This window comes from Pelobates fuscus, chromosome 1, assembly GCF_036172605.1.
Source record: "Pelobates fuscus isolate aPelFus1 chromosome 1, aPelFus1.pri, whole genome shotgun sequence".
NCBI lineage: Eukaryota > Metazoa > Chordata > Amphibia > Anura > Pelobatidae > Pelobates > Pelobates fuscus.
Window position 1 is genome coordinate 98,550,075 of NC_086317.1, and position 19,148 is coordinate 98,569,222.

At 41.4% G+C, this 19,148-nt stretch overlaps 1 protein-coding gene across 1 annotated transcript in view; it reads left to right on the forward strand.

Annotated features, from left to right (window-relative positions):
- The window catches only part of OTC (ornithine transcarbamylase), a 106,218-nt gene that overhangs the window by 60,306 nt on the left and 26,764 nt on the right, over nt 1-19,148 (forward strand). The window contains exon 5 of the mRNA XM_063450104.1: nt 1,465-1,618. Coding sequence (XP_063306174.1) covers nt 1,465-1,618 — 154 coding nt within the window. The remainder of the gene's footprint in view (nt 1-1,464; nt 1,619-19,148) is intronic.

Below are 19,148 nucleotides of genomic sequence, written 5' to 3' on the forward strand. Positions count from 1 at the left end.
ATTGCTAATTATTTGCTTTACAACACAGGATACTAAAAGTCTAGTAAAAAGTGTGTCTTCTATTATGTAGGATTCTAATTAATAAATACCGTATATACTCGAGTATAAGACGAGTTTTTCAGCACATTTTTTGTGCTGAAAAACCCCCACTCGTCTTATACTCAAGTCAATTGTCTGTATTATGGCAACTTACATTGCCATAATACAGACAAGGACCGGGGGCTGGCAGGAAGCTGTAACTTACCTTTCCTGCAGCTCCTGTCAGCTCCCTTCTCTCTCCTCCGGTCCGTGCAGCTCCCAGGTCAGCTCCCTCTGCAAGTCTCGCGAGAGCCGCGGGGTCAGAGCGTTGCCACAGGTTACCATGGCAACGCTCCGCGCGGCCACGAGACTTGCAGAGGGAGCTGACCTGGGAGCTGCACGGACCGGAGGAGAGAGAAGGGAGCTGACAGGAGCTGCTGTGAAGGTAAGTAAGAGCTCTCTACCAGCCCCCCTCCTACAGCCCATCCACTGGACCACCAGGGAGTGAGAGCCCCCCTCCCTGGCCAGCTAACAAGCAGGGAGGGGGGATGAAAAAAAAAAAAAAAAAAATTATAATAAAATAATAAAAAAAATAATATAAGAAAAAATAATAATATTAAAATAATAATTAAATAATAATAAAAAAATGCCCACCCCCACCAATGCTCTGCATCACACACACACACACACACACACACACTGCACTCATACACACACACACACACACTGCACTCATACACACACACACACTGCACTCATGCACACACTGCACTCACACACACACACACACTGCACTCACACACACACACTGCACTCATACACACACACACACTGCACTCATGCACACACACACTGCACTCATATACACACACTGCACTCATACACACACACACATACACACACACACATACACACACTCATACACACACACACACACTCATACACACACTCATACACACACTGCACTCATACACATACACACACACACACACACTGCACTCATACACACACACACACACACTGCACTCATACACACACACACACACACACTGCATTCATTATATACACACACTGTAAATAAATATTCAATTAATATAATTTTTTTAGGATCTAATTTTATTTAGAAATTTACCAGTAGCTGCTGCATTTCCCACCCTAGTTTTATACTCGAGTCAATACGTTTTTCCAGTTTTTTGGGGTAAAATTAGGGTCCTCGGCTTATATTCGGGTCGGCTTATACTAGAGTATATACGTTAACATTAATAATACTAATACTTGTCTCTCTACTTTTCATAAAAACCTTTTGAGAACTGTTTGAGTTAGAAAAAAGAGAGATGGCTTATAGTGAGAGTTATATTGGGGAAGACGTATAGTATGGGGTTGACTTGACTAGCTTCTAATTTGAGGTAATTCATTTATCTTCATATATTGCTTTTTTCTTACTAGGGTGCTATCTGGGATGACTGATGCAGTTTTAGCACGAGTTTACAAACAATCTGATTTGGATTTACTGGCCAAAGAAGCAACGATCCCAATAGTGAATGGATTATCAGACTCCTATCACCCTATCCAGATCCTAGCTGATTACCTGACCCTACAGGTACTGGGCAGAAGCATCTTGCATTGTGGGGTATTTTTTTAATCATTGTTTTAATCATGTGTTTTTTAACCCTATTTTCTGGACACACAAATATAAACAGGCAATATACACGTAGATATCAGTTTGCATTAAATTGCAATATTTAAGAAATATATATGATCAAAAACTGGTTTGAGCACAAAAGATTTATCTTATTTCATTGATTTATTATAAAGACAACTAAGAACAGATTACTATAAATACAACATACAATGAAACATTTTAAAGATCAAAATGGCAGCTTTCCATCCAATGGCAATTGCATATGGAAATATAAAATTATATTTGCATATTTATATATTCATTTTTAAAAGGGTGTGGCCCACAACAACCTCTTTATATATCCAGTAAATAGCTTAGTATTCCAGCTTTGCAGTTCCTGGAAAAAAAATGTCTCTTAACCAAGCAAGGCAAACTATGCACAAGAGATGGGAAGCCCTATTGAGTACACTTTGTAGCTCAAATGCATGCTAGTGATGTGATCGACACTGTGTACATGCATTCTAACCATTAAGGTGACAATACATAGTTACATAGCTGAAAAGAGACTTGCGTCCATCAAGTTCAGCCTTCCTCGCATATGCTTTTGCTGTTGATCCAAAAAAAGGCAAAAAACCTAGTCTAAAGTGCTTCCAAGTTTGCAACAAACTAGGAAAAATGATTTCTTGACCCCAAAATTGCAGTCAGATGTCTCCTTGGATCAAGTAGCTATTACCCCGCTAATTAGAAATTATATCCTTGTATGTTATGTTTTTGCAATTATTTATCCAATTGCAGTTTAAACATCTGTATGGACTCTGATAAAAACACCTCTTCAGGCAGAGAATATCCTTATAGCACTTACTGTAAAAAAAACGTTTCTTTGCCTTAGATTAAATCTCCTTTCTTCCAGCCTAAATGCGTGATCTTGTGTCCTATGTATAGCCCTGTTTATAAATAGTTTTCCAGATAATGTTTTTTACTGGCCCCGAATATATTTGTATAATGTTATCATTCCCCTCTGAGGTGCTGTTTTTCAAAACTAAAGTGATTTACATTTTTTAACCTTTCTTCGTAACTAAAATACTCCATTCCTTTTATCAATTTTGTAGCTTGTCTCTGCACTTTTTCTAGTGCCATGATATCCTTCTTTAGAACAGGTGCCCAAAATTGCACAGCATATTCAAGGAATGGTCTTACCAGCAATTTCTAAAGAGGCAAAATTATATTTTCATCTCGAGAATTTATGCCCCTATTTATACATGACAAAACCTTGTTGGCCTTAGCAACTGCAGATTGACATTGCTTATTGCTGCCCTAATTTGTTGTCTATAACAATTCCCAAATCCTTCTCGTGTGTGGTTATCCCTAATTCACTACCATTTAGGGTGTAAGTTGCTTGTGCATTCTTGACCCCGAAGTGCATAACTTTGCATTTTTCTACATTAAATTTAATCTGCCATTTTAGTGCCCAGTCCCCCAATCTATCCAAATCCATCTGCAGCAAAGCAATATCCTGCTCACATATTATTACTTTACAAAGTTTTGTGTCATCTGCAAACACTGAAACATGGCTTTCAATACCTATTTCAAGATCATTTATAAATATGTTAAATAGAAGCGGTCCCAAAACATTACCCTGAGGAACACCACTTACCACTTTTGTCCAGCCTGAAAATTCACCATTAATGACAACTCGTTGTACTCTATCCTTAAGCCAATGTTCTACCCAAGAACAGGAATATTCATCTAGACCAATTTTTTAGTTTGAAGACTAACCTATTGTGAGGAACCGTATCAAATGCCTTGGCAAAATTCAAGTAGATCACATCCACTGCAACACCCTGATCTATACTTGTACTTACTTCTTCATAGAATGCAATTACCGTATATACTCGAGTATAAGCCGAGTTTTTCAGCACATTTTTTGTGCTGAAAACCCCCAACTCGGCTTATACTCGAGTCAATAGTCTGTATTATGGCAATTTGCATTGCCATAATACAGACTGGGGGCTGTGGGGGCTGCAGAGATGTTACTTACCTCTCCTGCAGCTCCTGTCAGCTCTCTCCTCCTCCGCGCCGTCCGTTCAGCACCTCGGTCAGCTCCCAGTGTAAGTCTCGCGAGACTTACAATGTGAGCTGACAGAAGAGCTGAATGGACGGCGCGGAGGAGGAGAGAGCTGACAGGAGCTGCAGGAGAGGTAAGTAAACATCTCTGCAGCCCCCACAGCCTACCCCCCCACTGAACTACCAATGCTGGACCACCAGGGAAGGAGAGCCCCCCTCCCTGCCATGTATCAAGCAGGGAGGGGGGACGAAAAAAAAAATCTAAATCATAAAATATTAATAAGTAAAAAAATAATATTACAAATAAAATAAAATAATAAAAAATAACAATAAAAAATTTTAAATAATAATACAAAAATAATAATTAAATAAAATAAAAAATAATAAAATAAAATATTAAAATAATTAAAAATAATAATAAAATTGCCCACCCCCCACCAAGGCTCTGCAACACACACTGCACTCATATACACACACTGCACACATACTCATACACACACTGCACACATACACATACACATACACTGATCACACACACTGCACACATACACATACACTGATCACACACACTGAACACATACACTGATCACACACACTGCACTCATACACACACTGCATTCATACAAACACACACTGCACTCATACACACACGCTGCACTCATACACACACGCTGCACTCATACACACACACTGCACTCATACACACACACACACTGCATTCATTATATACACACACTGTAAATAAATATTCAATTAATATATATTTTTTAGGATCTAATTTTATTTAGAAATTTACCAGTAGCTGCTGCATTTCCCACCCTAGTCTTATACTCGAGTCAATAAGTTTTCCCAGTTTTTTGGGGTAAAATTAGGGGCCTCGGCTTATATTCGGGTCGGCTTATACTCGAGTATATACGGTAGGTTAGTTTGACATGACCTATGTTTCATAAAACCATGTTGACAAAGTTCTTCCCAATGAATTGCTGAATATTATCTCTTAATAGCCCTTCAAATATTTTCCCAGTCACAGAAGTTAAGCTCATAGGTCTATAATATCCAGGCAAGGATTTTGAACCCTTTTTAAATATAGGAACGACATCCGCCTTCCTCCAGTCCTCCAGTACAATACCTGAAACAAAAGAATATTGAACATTTAAATACAGAGGTTCACTTATTTCCCCATATAGCTTCTTAAGTACTCGTGGGTGAATACTGTCAGGCCCCGGAGCTTTATCTACATTAATTTTCTTTAACTGCTGTAGCACTTTGTCTCGAGTCATCCAATCACAAGTTATCTGCAAGTGTTTTGCTGCAATCACTTGCATGTCTCTTGCCATTGGATCCGCATTTATATATACTGAAGAAAAATAGTTATTTAAAATTCCTGCCTTTTCCAAGTCTTCATTAACTAACACACCCATCTCTGTTTCCAGTGTACCTATACTTTCATTTTTTTGTTTTTTTTAGAATTGATGTACTTGAAAAAAATTTGGGGGTTGGTTTTGCATTCTTTGGCTATCAATGTCTCATTTTCTAGTTTAGCCACTTTAATTGCCTTTTTGCAAGCGTATTTGGCTTTAGGACGGAATCTCATACATGTGCAATCATATAAATCATGAACAAGAGTCTAAACTGGACAGGTGGCAGAGCAAATGTCTGAATGGTCAGGCTAGTCTGTGACAGTCAGTCCATCAGTGCTAGCAACTGTTTTTTCTAGATCACCTATTAAAGGAAAACTATAGCGTTAGGAACACAAACATGTATTCCTAAAGCTATAGTGTTCTCCCTATTTAGGTGACCAGCCCCCCTGTCAGGGTTTAAAAAGGTTTAAACGGAAGATGTACTAACTTTATATTACCTTGACACATTGGTCTTACAGCGGCCATCCCACCTCCCCAGCTGATATCATCAGTCTTGATGATCTAAGCCAATTCATTGGGAAGCTCGTGCGCGTGTGAAGCATTGATTGAATAACCAAGTTTAACCTGGTTATTGTAGTGGAAGCACCTCTAGTGGCTATCAGAAAGACAGTCACTAGAGGTGTGTTTAACCATGCAATGCAAGTTGTTGTTTTTACAAAACAGTAATGTTTGACAATACAGGGTGAAAACAGCAGGGACACTGCATCCAGACCACTTCATCATGATGAAGAGGTCGCGATGCCTTTAGTGTCCTTTTAATGCTAGCCATGCTCTTTATAGCCAAAGATGACTAAAAAGAAAAACTCAACCTACCAAGCATATTTCTATTGGAAATAATATTTGCATTTTATAAACAGAACAAATAGCAAGCATATAAACATAACGGCATTGTTTGCATATATTTGTTTTCAGACACCTGTAAAAATGTCAATTATGTAAATTCACACCATTTTTATTTTTCACTTATTCGTCTATAGGAAAATAAAATATTTAGAAAGTACTGTGGCCTTTATCTTGCAATATTTCACACAGGGTCTGAAATGTTAGTATAAAAATGCAACTTTCCTCTATACAGTAGATGTGACAAAATGGACAAATAAAAATGGTCAAATACTTTGCTTATAGGTATTTGTAAGGACTGTAAAGGAATTACTAGCAGTGCAGTTTACTAAATGGCAAAAGAATGTAACTAAATGCACCAGATGACAACAAAATTGAGCACAATATAGTAAACACAGTTACATCATATATTTCTAAAGTAAAATGTATTTAAAGGGACACTATAGTCATGAGAACAACTACAGCTTAATTAACCCCTTAAGGACTGAGCCAAATGTACACGTTGTGAACAAAACAAAACGTAAACAAAACCTGGCATTTGCGCTATATGTCTGTCCAACCGTAATTCACCTCTTTCATATTAAATGCACCCCCCCTTATCATATATAATTTATTCAGGGGAAACAGGGCTTTCATTTAATATCAAATATTTAGCTATGAAACATAACTTAATATGAAAAAAATGGGAGAAAATAAGATTTTTTTTATTTTTTTAGTTCTACATGCCATTTTAACTGTGAATGTCATAATACTGTTTGCTTTTACTGCAATAAAATACACATATTTGTATTCAGCAAAGTCTCACGTGTAAAACAGTACCCCCTATGTACAGGTTTTATGGTGTTTTGGGAAGTTACAGGGTCAAATATAGCATGTTACATTTGAAATTGAAATTCGCCAGATTGGTTATGTTGCCTTTGGGACTGTATAGTAGCCCAGGAATAAAATTTACATCCATAATGGCATACCATTTGCAATAGTAGACAACCCAACGTATTGCAAATGGGGTATGTCCAGTCTTTTTTAGTAGCCATTTGGTCACAAACACTGGCCAAAGTTAGCGTTAGCGTACTCCATTTGCAATACCTTGGGTTGTCTACTATTGCAAATGGTATGCCATCATAGGGGTAATTTTCATTCTTGGGCTACCATAGGGTCACAAAGGCAACGTAAGCAATCTGGCGAATTTTAATGTGAAAAAAATGAAACACAAGCCTCATATTTGACGCTGTAACTTTTGAAAACACCATAAAACCTGTACATGAGGGGTACTGTTGTACTCGGGAGACTTCGCTGAACACAAATATTTGTGTTTCAAAACAGTAAAAAGTATCACAGCAATAATATCGTCCGTGTAAGTGCTGTTTGTGCGTGAAAAATGCAAAAAACGTCACTTTTACTGGCGATATATAGTTGTAATACATTTTACTGTTTTGAAACACTAATATTTGTGTTCAGCGAAGTCTCCCGAGTAAAACAGTTCCCCCCCCCCCCATGTACAGGTTTTATGGTGTCTTGGAAAGTTATAGGGTTAAATATAGTGCTAGCAAATTAAATTCCCTATACTTTCGGCATGGGTTGTCAGGCAGGTCCCGCTAATTGTAATTAATTAAGATACCTAATTATGTAAAAATATTACATAAATATATGTGTAGAATTAATATATGTATATATATATATGTATATACGTATATATATATATATATATATATACGTATATATATATATGTATATATATATAATTTTTTTTAAATATTTTATTTATATATAGATATATATATATATAGTGATATATACATATATATTTATGTATATACATTGTAGTAGCTTGCACTCCAAGAAGACTTTTGTAGTGCCCGGTGCTGGTTGTGGCAAAGGTAGATATGGGTGTAGAAACAATCGCACTCCTGGGACTTGGTTGAAGTAGTAAAATTTAGCTTTTATTTATTCCATATAAAATATCAACGTTTCAGCTCCAACATGGAGCTTTCATCAGGACAGGTAACATGTAACAAATGTGCAGACAAGAGAATATATACCCCAGATCCCTCCAAAACAAACTGAACACTCAAATTAAATTAAATATGCACCACAGGAGTGTACTTACTGAATCAGTGTCTGGATGTAGCACAGCTGGCCATGGCTGTCTCCCACTCTGCCCTTGTATCTGCATAATTGGGGCTCAGAGGGAAGGGGGGAGGGGAGTGTTTGTGTTCCAACCATTTCCTGGCAATATCCAGTATGCATGGTTTGAGGTTACCGTGATTACAAACAGAACTTTAACTCTCATCATCCTTAGCCAGCGGTGTTGCCCAGGTACTTGATTCAGTAGTGTAAAAAAGCTTGTATAAATAGAAAGTTACTAAGCAGTTAATTATTAAAAACAAATACTCGCAGGACAAGATGGTGAATCACAGAGCTAACAAATTATTAGTATAATAGACGGATAGTTAGAATGCATCTTATCTATAAGGGAAGGACTTGGTGGGAGTAGCAACAGAGTACCGTCAACCTTATAGTAATAGCTTGTACTGGCACTTTTTTAAGTGGCAAAAATGTTTTAGTGCTAAGACAACATAACCTCAACAGAATAGCTATAGCATGGTAATAGCAATAGGAATGAGTTGGTACAGGACTTGACACACAGTGACTATTTGAAAATAGTAACATAATATAATTAGGGATTATTCTAGCCTCGGTGAGGGAATAATCTAAATTTTATTAAAGACAGGAGGCGAATATTTGCTTTACCTTCTTTACTGAAACCTCCAGCAGCAAAGAAACAGTTAACAGAACTTTTCAAAACAACCAATCAGAACAAAGCAACAGTAGTATAAAACCCCTAAGCAGGCTCTTCCACTTCCTCTTTCTTTGATGAGGTCGAGCAGGAGAGCAAGGAAACCAACGAATCCACCTTGTAGCAGACATATCCAGAGAAATAATCGTCAAGCCCAGAGAGAGAAAATAGATTACACTGCAAGAAAAAGGAAAACATTGTGAAAGTAAACTGTCAAGGCAAGATGTCATATCCATACAATATCACTTGCACATTATAATACCTGATGAAGAAACAAAGTCTACAGATCTTATGAAGACCTAGTATCTAGTATGTACCTAAACTAAAAAGGCATGGACGAAACATAATTACAACACAAACATGATGAATAAAAATGCACACAGACAATCACTAAATAATAGAAATAACCTTTATTATGTAAAACAATGCATTCACAAAACATAACAATATCCCAAATTAATTATAAGACCCAAATCCAGGGAGGGAACGTAAGAAAAGGGGGGGAAATATTCGCCTCCTGTCTTTAATAAAATTTAGATTATTCCCTCACCGAGGCTAGAATAATCCCTAATTTTATGGCAGGACAGGAGGCTTCATATTTGCAATTTTAACGCCCAAATAGTAGAACCAGAAGCAATATGACATAGGACTGAAATGAAAGGAGAATGGAAAACCCATTCCCTAAACCAAGCAGCGGTGTATAGAAAATGCAGAAACAGATCAAAACGTCCGTATGCAGAAATCAACAGCTGTCCATGAGTAGACGGAGGAAAGAACCAGATCCTGGATCTACATGGTCGTGTACAACCTGTCAGAGCCGTGGCCTATCCGGAGAGTAGGGGTACAACACAGAGGACGAATAGAAATGAAATATGTCTGGAGCAGAAACCGATGTACTGAACGGCAAGAAGGAAGAAAACACTACGTCAATACCATGACGTCAGAACGTCATGAAATACAAGATGTACTGGGGAAAACCGTAAGCGGAAAAACTGGCGCAAGGCAAGTCCTTGTCATCAGGTCATTCCTCAAGGAAATGCAGAACATACGATACCACTAGACTTGAGGAATAGCAAGAGATAGGGCTCCTGTAAGGTATACTCCTCTTGGTAGACTGTAGACCACGAGATCCTTACCAATGCCAAAATCTTGCGAAAACGCACATGAGTCGTCCTCTAGCTGACATAGGACGTGAATGGCCCCATACGATCCTACCCTGAGAGGGCAACTCAGCCAGACAATGGGGACAGCCATAGGGACCCAAACATCTCTCCCGACACCAGTCATGGCAGGCTACCCCTGTGGATCCCACACAGGACCTGGAGACAGGTAGTCGTAGATTGCCTTCCCATGGCAAACTCCTGCAAAAGGGGAAAGCACGGAGGACTCCTCCGAAGTGGTGTGGCCAGGCGAAACGACACTCCCAGGAATTCGGTCTGAAGCAAAGCCTGAAGTATCCTGGAAGTAAACAGAATGCGTACGCCCCGAAGGAGACCAAGCTTGGAAAACACGTCCCTCGCCTTGCTGAGGGTCCGGCAGCCAGCTGGAGAACCGCTCCGTATGGCAGTTCGTACCGAATTTAATCATGCCAGTAGTCGAGACCCCGGAGGGTGAGGTAACCAATCATTGGGGTCTCTCCATGGTCGGATGAAGCCGTCCGCCACATGAGTGTCTCGTCCCGCAGACATTGTCACAAATGACGAATACTTGCCCAGACACTATAGATAGCGATCCTACGTGAGATCCGACTGCAGTCCAAAGTGGGCAACCAGTGATAAGTCCAGGCCGGAAGGTAGCGAGCAGTACCACTTCCCCTGGGAAAGCTGTAAACGTTGAACAAACCTGCAGATAGTTCCATGCAGTTGGCGTGAAGAGGTTCCTCCTTTGAACTCCAGAGTCCAGGCCGAAGTTGGTTGGGGTCCGAAACTCCTAGGTAGGCCAGGTCCCCCTATGTCGGAGTAATAAATTAAGTTTTAGATGATCTTCATCCGAAGGTCACATGATTCGGCTATACCAGGCCGAGGACCCGAGAAAGCGTCATGTTGGAGCGGCTGATAGTACCGGATCCTGGAGGTATGGCCTCGATGGCGAATAACAACTGGTCAATCGACCGGGTTGGGCCCCTAAGTGTGACCCGCAGGTTGCGGAGCATATGCCTGGCATTTTCTGGGAGTGAGTCAGATTCAATATGTCTATGTTGATGGCAAATCCATGTGGGTTTCTCTCATGTCCAGTTGAGGGAGAGAACCAATCATCCACGCCGAGCAGCTCTGAGGGAATGAGTGCCCTCCGTCTCAAAGTGTCCACAGGCGACATATTCATTGGGAGCATGTAGGATGGGGATGGGGCGGGAGTCCACTCCGCCGCACACTTCGCCCAGCATGGCAACTTCGGAATGGACGCCTCTTTTGGTCATGCGTATTGCTCCTGGAACGGTCCAAGATTCTGTAACCTTGATCCCCGTTTTGCGGCTCTCAGGGGTAGAAACCAGCTAGGCGATACCTATAAGTCATATAGGTACATTCCAAAATGGAATTTAGTATTATTCGCTTTCCAAGCTGTAACATCTGTGTCCGCGTGTCATCGACATCCAGTGGTTAGTCCCGGATAGAGTGCAAACCCTGTATCAGGTGTCTGCGGGGACCTTTCCGGACTCCGTCATGAAGACTGATCCTCTAGATGAATCCATCCGTTAGCCAACGCGTACCAGGGGTGCTCGGTGTAGCGTCTAGGATGGCCGGTGGAGTGTCCCCTGTAGGGTACCGATGGTTTCTGGCGGTGAGGTCAGCGGGGTGGCATGAGGACAGGACAAGTGACCTTCTGGGCACGGGAGATTTGTCCTTTAGTCGTGATTGCATAACTGTCATAGAGGTAACACTGTTGGAGTGATACCTGGTGAGGCCGGCTGGGGGTCACCCAGCGTGCAAGAGGGGGTCACCCAACAAGCACAAGCATATTATGCAGTATAGGCAGGCAGGGGAGGGGGTCACCCTCAGTCTGAACATAATCGGACACTGTAGGTACAGTAGTGCCGTAGTGGTTGGCCTTCAGACGTGATTGCATAACTGCCATGGAGGTAACACTGTCTGAGTGATACCTGGTGCGGCCAGCTGGGGGTCACCCAGCGTGCAAGAGGGGGTCACCCAACAAGCACAAGCATACTATGCAGTATAGGCCAACAGAGGAGGGGGTCACCCTCATTCTGAATATAATCGGACACTGGAGGTACAGTAGTGCCGTAGTGGTTGGCCTTCAGACGTGATTGCATAACTGCCATAGAGGTAACACTGTCTGAGTGATACCTGGTGCGGCCAGCTGGGGGTCACCCAGCGTGCAAGAGGGGGTCACCCAACAAGCACAAGCATACTATGCAGTATAGGCCAACAGAGGAGGGGGTCACCCTCAGTCTGAATATAATCGGACACTGGAGGTACAGTAGTGCCGTAGTGGTTGGCCTTCAGACGTGATTGCATAACTGCCATAGAGGTAACACTGTCTGAGTGATACCTGGTGCGGCCAGCTGGGGGTCACCCAGCGTGCAAGAGGGGGTCACCCAACAAGCACAAGCATACTATGCAGTATAGGCCAACAGAGGAGGGGGTCACCCTCAGTCTGAATATAATCGGACACTGGAGGTACAGTAGTGCCGTAGTGGTTGGCCTTCAGACGTGATTGCATAACTGCCATAGAGGTAACACTGTCTGAGTGATACCTGGTGCGGCCAGCTGGGGGTCACCCAGCGTGCAAGAGGGGGTCACCCAACAAGCACAAGCATACTTATGCAGTATAGGCCAGCAGGGGAGGGGGTCACCCTCAGTCTGAACATAATCGGACACTGTAGGTACAGTAGTGCCGTAGTGGTTAGCCGTATAATAAAGTAGCCAGACATCGCCAGTCCAGCAGTGCAGACGGCAGGAGGGGGTCACCCTCATATAACCATAACCGGGCATTGCAGATCCAGCAGAGCTGTAGGTAAGAGGGGGTCACCCTCAGGGTGGTATCATAGAGGTCTGTACACCCAGTAGTGCGGTCAGCGAGAGGGGGGGGCCACTCTCATTACGGTTATGACAGGACTGTATGTGGGGTCGGTTAGCCCCCTTGAGGGGTAGAAGGGTCCATACAGCTAGAAGCTGATGCACAGCTACAGACCACACAGGCATAATAATAATAGGATACATTTGAAGTGTATGTATAGTGGGAAATTTTAAGCCCCTTGCAGGAAGGGCAGCAAAACCTTGGCAGGGGAGCTAGGTGCTGAAAACAGACCATATAATGTTTGTTGAGAGAAAGGCTTGATTAGCATATATTACATTGGCATAGTCTTGTTACACAATGATTTTTAAACAAAGATATTTATTTGAGCAGTAATACCCCTGTAAATCTAAGATTCTCCTTAGTAGCAAAAGGTTTGGCAAGTTTACTGCTAGGATAGAGAACCTAGTCACATTGCAGCAGACATCATAGTAAGCTGCAGTGTGAGCTGTGAGAGTGCCTGGGACAGATCCTGCTATCCAGGATCTGTCACACATGCAGCATGTGAGACAGGCACAGTAAGTAGGGGGATAGCTGAAATATTGGGCTATCTCCCCTTGTATAGGGAGAGGGAAGTCTGGCCACATGGCCAGCAGGTAGCAGGGCAGCTCGGTGGGTGAGACCGGGCTGTATGCGATGCATGGAGGCCATGCGGCTCCAACAAAATGGCCGCCGCGGCTCCAACAAAATGGCCGCCGCAGCACTGCCACAGTTGAAAAAGTTGCTCAGCAAGCGGCCAGGGGCCGCAGGGAGCAGGTGGGGAATAGGGGAGAAAGGGTATGGGCTACAGAGCCCAGCAGGGAGACCCAGGGAGGGGAAACAGAGTACAGGCAGAGTAAAAGCATTAAAGCAGGGACATCCAGTCCCCATGCAACAGAGAGAGAAAACTGCATGCTACATAGCATGGAGTGGTATAGGAAATAACACAGAATAAACTGCCCAGCTAGACCCAGCATGAGACTGCCTAGCTAAACCCAGCATGAGACTGCCTAGCTAAACACAGCATGAGACTGCCTAGCTAAACACAGCATGAGACTGCCTAGCTAAACGCAGCATGAGACTGCCTAGCTAAACACAGCATGAGACTGCCTAGCTAAACACAGCATGAGACTGCCTAGCTAAACACAGCATGAGACTGCCTAGCTAAACACAGCATGAGACTGCCTAGCTGAAGCCAGCAAAAGACTGCCTAGATAAACACAGCAATAAACTGTTAAAATAAATTCAGCAAGAAGCCTGCCTAAATAAATGCAGCAATTAAGCTGCTAAAACAAACCTAGTAAATAGACAGATAAAAATAGACTGTTTAAATAAACAAGCAGCATGTAGGATAAAAAAAAAAAACAACCCAGAGCAGAGACAACTCTGAGTTGGTGAGTGCTCACCTGGAGGCAGCAGCAAAGAAAGAGGAAGTGGAAGAGCCTGCTTAGGGGTTTTATACTACTGTTGCTTTGTTCTGATTGGTTGTTTTGAAAAGTTCTGTTAACTGTTTCTTTGCTGCTGGAGGTTTCAGTAAAGAAGGTAAAGCAAATATGAAGCCTCCTGTCCTGCCATAAAATTGTACATATTAGGCATATTGAGCTGGACACATAATGACATGGTATTGTCAATACAGTAGCTAACACATGTAGCAACAATTAATATACTGGAAGTGTTGTCACATTAAAGTTTAGCACACCATAGATAAGTAGCAGATGCTAAGTATAGACATAGAGGAATTATCCTAAAAATACTGATAAGGCACATTTTTCATTGAGACCCTTAGGGTGGACAGTATTCAAAGTTTTAATCCAATAGACTTCCCGTTGAAGTAAAAGTTTCTTACGATCTCCTCCTCTGCGAAGGGAGGGGATATGGTCTATAGCCATAAACTTCAACGTTGGAAGGGGGTGTCCAAATGCCAAAAAGTGTTTGGCCACAGGGAGGTCAGCCTTATTGTCCCTATAGGCTATGCGGATATTAGAACGATGGTTCCTTATGCGTTCTCTTAAGGGGAGATCTGTCTTTCCTATATAGGACAGTCCACAGGGACACAGCAGCTTGTAGATTACAAAGTCTGTAGTGCAAGTGAGTCTATGTTTGATAGGGTATCTCTTCCCTGAATGAGGGTGAGTGAAGTATTTACCTGGTGACATGTGACTACAGGTGACACAGCCCAGACAGCGGTAGCAGCCCCAGTTAACAGATGTCTGTTCCTTGGTGTAACAGTGCACTGGATCTGTTTTGACAAGAAGATCCTTCAGGTTCCTCCCTCTTTTATAACACATCATGGGGGGATTGTGGAAGACCTCTGGTAGGCTCGGGTCACGTTCTAGGATGCGCCAGTTGGACCTTAGTGCATTTTGTAGACTGTTGGACGCTGTGTGGTACGTGGTTGGAAATACCAGGCGTGGAATATTTTTGGTATTCTGTCGTGCTGGCTCTTGACTTTTAATCAGTGCTTGTTGTAAGGTTGATTCTTTATAGCCTCTATCTCTGAATTTGGTCCACATCTCTTTGATCTGTTTTTGGGTATTCACAGGATCAGAATTGTTGCGCACTACCCTCATAAATTGAGAGAGTGGTAGTGATTCCTTGAGTGGTTTCGGGTGGAAACTGTCTGCTTTGAGTATTGTATTTCTATCTGTTGGTTTGGTATAGAGGGTGTATGCCAATTTGGACTGGTTCTTGTAGATGTGGACGTCGAGGAAGTCGACTTCTGTGGGGCTTGCTGTCATTGTGAGTTTGACCGGTGTGGGTGCTTCATTAATCGAATCTACCATAGATGTGATTGACTCCAAGTCCCCTCTCCATATTATAAACACATCATCGATGAATCGACGATAGAAGATTATATTTGCAGCAAAAGGTTGTAGGATGTGTAGGGACTCAAATACAAACATGTAGCTGTTGGCATACATCGGAGCCATGGCTGCCCCCATGGAAGTGCCTGATGTCTGTTGGTACCAGGTGTGTTCAAACCTGAAGTAGTTGGAAGTTAGAACGATCCTCAGGATTTCCAGTACAAATTCTATGGGGGGGCCTTTGTATACTGTGGAATTTTGAAGTACTTTGCGCATTGCTTCAATACCAGCTTCATGTGGGATTATGGTGTAGAGACTCTTGACGTCACATGTCACCAGGTAGGTAGTCTCATCTGGAAGTATGGTTTGATGCAGGAGTTTCAATAAACTAGGAGTATCTTTTATGCAGGTTGGTAACATTTCCACTGTATTCTTAAATAGGAAATCTAGCCATTTCGCCAGTGGTTCAAGGACACCCCCAATGGCTGAGACTATAGGCCTACCTGGAGGGTGGTCCATACTCTTGTGGATTTTGGGTAGGGTGTAAATGATAGGTGTTCTTGGTGTAGGTTGGATTAAAGCTTTTTGTAGTTCCATGGAGAGGTAGTTGGCTTCAAGGCCTCTTTGTATTATCGAGGATACTTGCTTCATGATCGGAATTGTGGGATCACCCAGTAGTTTTTTATATGTATTGGTGTCCTGTAGTTGAGACAGTAGTTCCTCTCTGTAGTATTGGTAGTTGAGTAGAACTATTCCACCACCTTTGTCCGCTGGGCGTATGACTATATTGCTGTCTTTAGCCAGGGAGTTGATAATCATATGTTCTTTTTTACTGGTGTTGCAGTATACATGTTTCCTTGTAGTCAATGCTGTTTCAGTGTCTTGTTGCATGTCTCTCATGAATGTCTTAATAGATAGTTGCTGAGAAGGGGGATCAAATGTACTCCTTGATCTGAAGATTGCTGTGTCAGTCTGGGGTTCTTGTGTTTTGTCTTTAAAAAAGTCTTTCAGGCGTAGATTCCGTCCAAATTTATACAATTCTACCTCAGTTTGGAATTTGTCTGGAAGGCTAGTAGGTACAAACGACAGTCCTTTTTTAAGTAATTGCAGTTCTTCAGTATTAAGGGTTCTATTGGACAGATTAAATACCGGGATTACCTCGGTGGGCTGCTTAGTAACTTTCTATTTATACAAGCTTTTTTACACTACTGAATCAAGTACCTGGGCAACACCGCTGGCTAAGGATGATGAGAGTTAAAGTTCTGTTTGTAATCACGGTAACCTCAAACCATGCATACTGGATATTGCCAGGAAATGGTTGGAACACAAACACTCCCCTCCCCCCTTCCCTCTGAGCCCCAATTATGCAGATACAAGGGCAGAGTGGGAGACAGCCATGGCCAGCTGTGCTACATCCAGACACTGATTCAGTAAGTACACTCCTGTGGTGCATATTTAATTTAATTTGAGTGTTCAGTTTGTTTTGGAGGGATCTGGGGTATATATTCTCTTGTCTGCACATTTGTTACATGTTACCTGTCCTGATGAAAGCTCCATGTTGGAGCTGAAACGTTGATATTTTATATGGAATAAATAAAAGCTAAATTTTACTACTTCAACCAAGTCCCAGGAGTGCGATTGTTTCTACACCCATATTTATGTATATAGGTATATATATTATTTCATTCTACGTGTATTTTGATATAAATATATATATATTAATATCACAATACAGTTAGAACAAAATAACACACATCTATATATTTTTTAATTATTTATTTTTAATTATTTTTTTAATTTTATTTTTTAACGTATTTACATTTTTATTTTTTATATTATATATAAATATATATATATATATATAACAATAATTATATATATATTTAATCAGTATCAGTCTACGTGTAATTTGATATTAATATATATATATATATATTAATAGTAAAGTACACCTAGACAGTGTATGTGTGTGTATGTATATGTGTGTATATATATACTTAGATCATATATATATATATTATATATATAAGTGTATATATAAAATCTAAGTATATAGATATATTTTTTTTACACTGTTTTAACATTATTTTTTTTTATTTCCAGCCAGCAGGGGGACTAACTGTCATTACAGTTAGTCCCCCTGCTGGCAATGCCTGAGCCAGCTAACCCGGCCATGTGATTGTGAGGTCCTCACTCTCACATGGCCGGGGGGGCCCCCAGGAGGAAGGACGTGCCGCGGGGGGCCCCCTTGGAGTCCCCCCAACCGCGATCGCCGGCGATCCCACGCCGGGTAAGTAACAAAAAAACGGAGGGCGTACTATTACGCCCGGCGGCGTTTAGAGCCGCTTAAAATAGGGCGTAATAGTACGCCCTCCGGTCTTAAAGGGTTAAAAAGGCAGTGTTTACATTGACCCTAGGGACAACTCCAAGTGGACACTTCTTAGATGGCCACTGGAGGGGCTTCCTGGCTCAGTGCTGCACAGTAAGCAGCTCTGCTGTTCAGCTTCCCCACGCTCTGCATGGAGACGCTGAATTTTCCTCATGGAGATTAATGTATCTCTAAGAGGCCTCCGTGCCAATTTTAGCCAATCCAATGCTTTCCCTATGGGAAAGCATTGGATTGGTTAAAAATTGCCCATTTTGATGATGTCACAAAGGAGGCGGAAATAAGGTGAGTTTTAAACTTTTATAGGGGGGCTTAGGGGGGGGGGCAAGCTACCTAAATGGTGGGTTTGGCACCATAGGGTCAGGAATACGTTTGTGTTCCTGACACTATAGTGATCCTTTAAAGCTACTTTAGCAATATTTATGAATCTCTGGGAAGCTAATGCAATACTAACAGTGAATTGGTAGAGCCCAGTCACTACTCCCCCTCCCTGACTTGAGAAATTATATGACACATTGAGACTTCCTTTACTCATTTAAATCAGGGGGTGAGCTGAAATGATCAGCCAATTTGCAGGCATTAAATTAGTAACTAGTGGCTTGTTGTAGAGACTTTTCTTCCATCTCCAGACTGGTAATCACAGCTAGAGTTTAAATGAGGGTTAGCGTGGGTTTATAAGCTAAATTTAATTCTGCACAATACATGCAAAATCTTATTATATGTTTTTGTTCAGTCTAGGTAACATTATAAAAATTGCTTATCCTACATAACTACAATTGTTTGAAATTCCAAATGAATTAAAAGTAAATGTCAAATTTAAGGCCAAAATAAGCAAACTGGAAAAATTAATATCAACTATGCTTTGGCTTTGGCTGTAAGATAAATATATGACAGATTATATTTGGGGCCAGTACAAACCATTGTCTGGAAATCTATTCATAAAAAGGACTATACATAGGACACAAGGTCACACATTTAGGCTGGAAGAAAGGAGATTTAATCTAAGGGTGTGGAATTTTCTGCCTGATGAGGTGGTTTTATCAAAGTACGTACAGATGTTTAAAGCAATTGGATAAATACTTGCAAAAACATAATATTAAGGGATGCAATTAGTGGGGTAATAGCTGCTTGATCCAAGGAGACATCCGACTACCCTTTTTGGGGGTCAAGAAGGTATTTCTTTCCT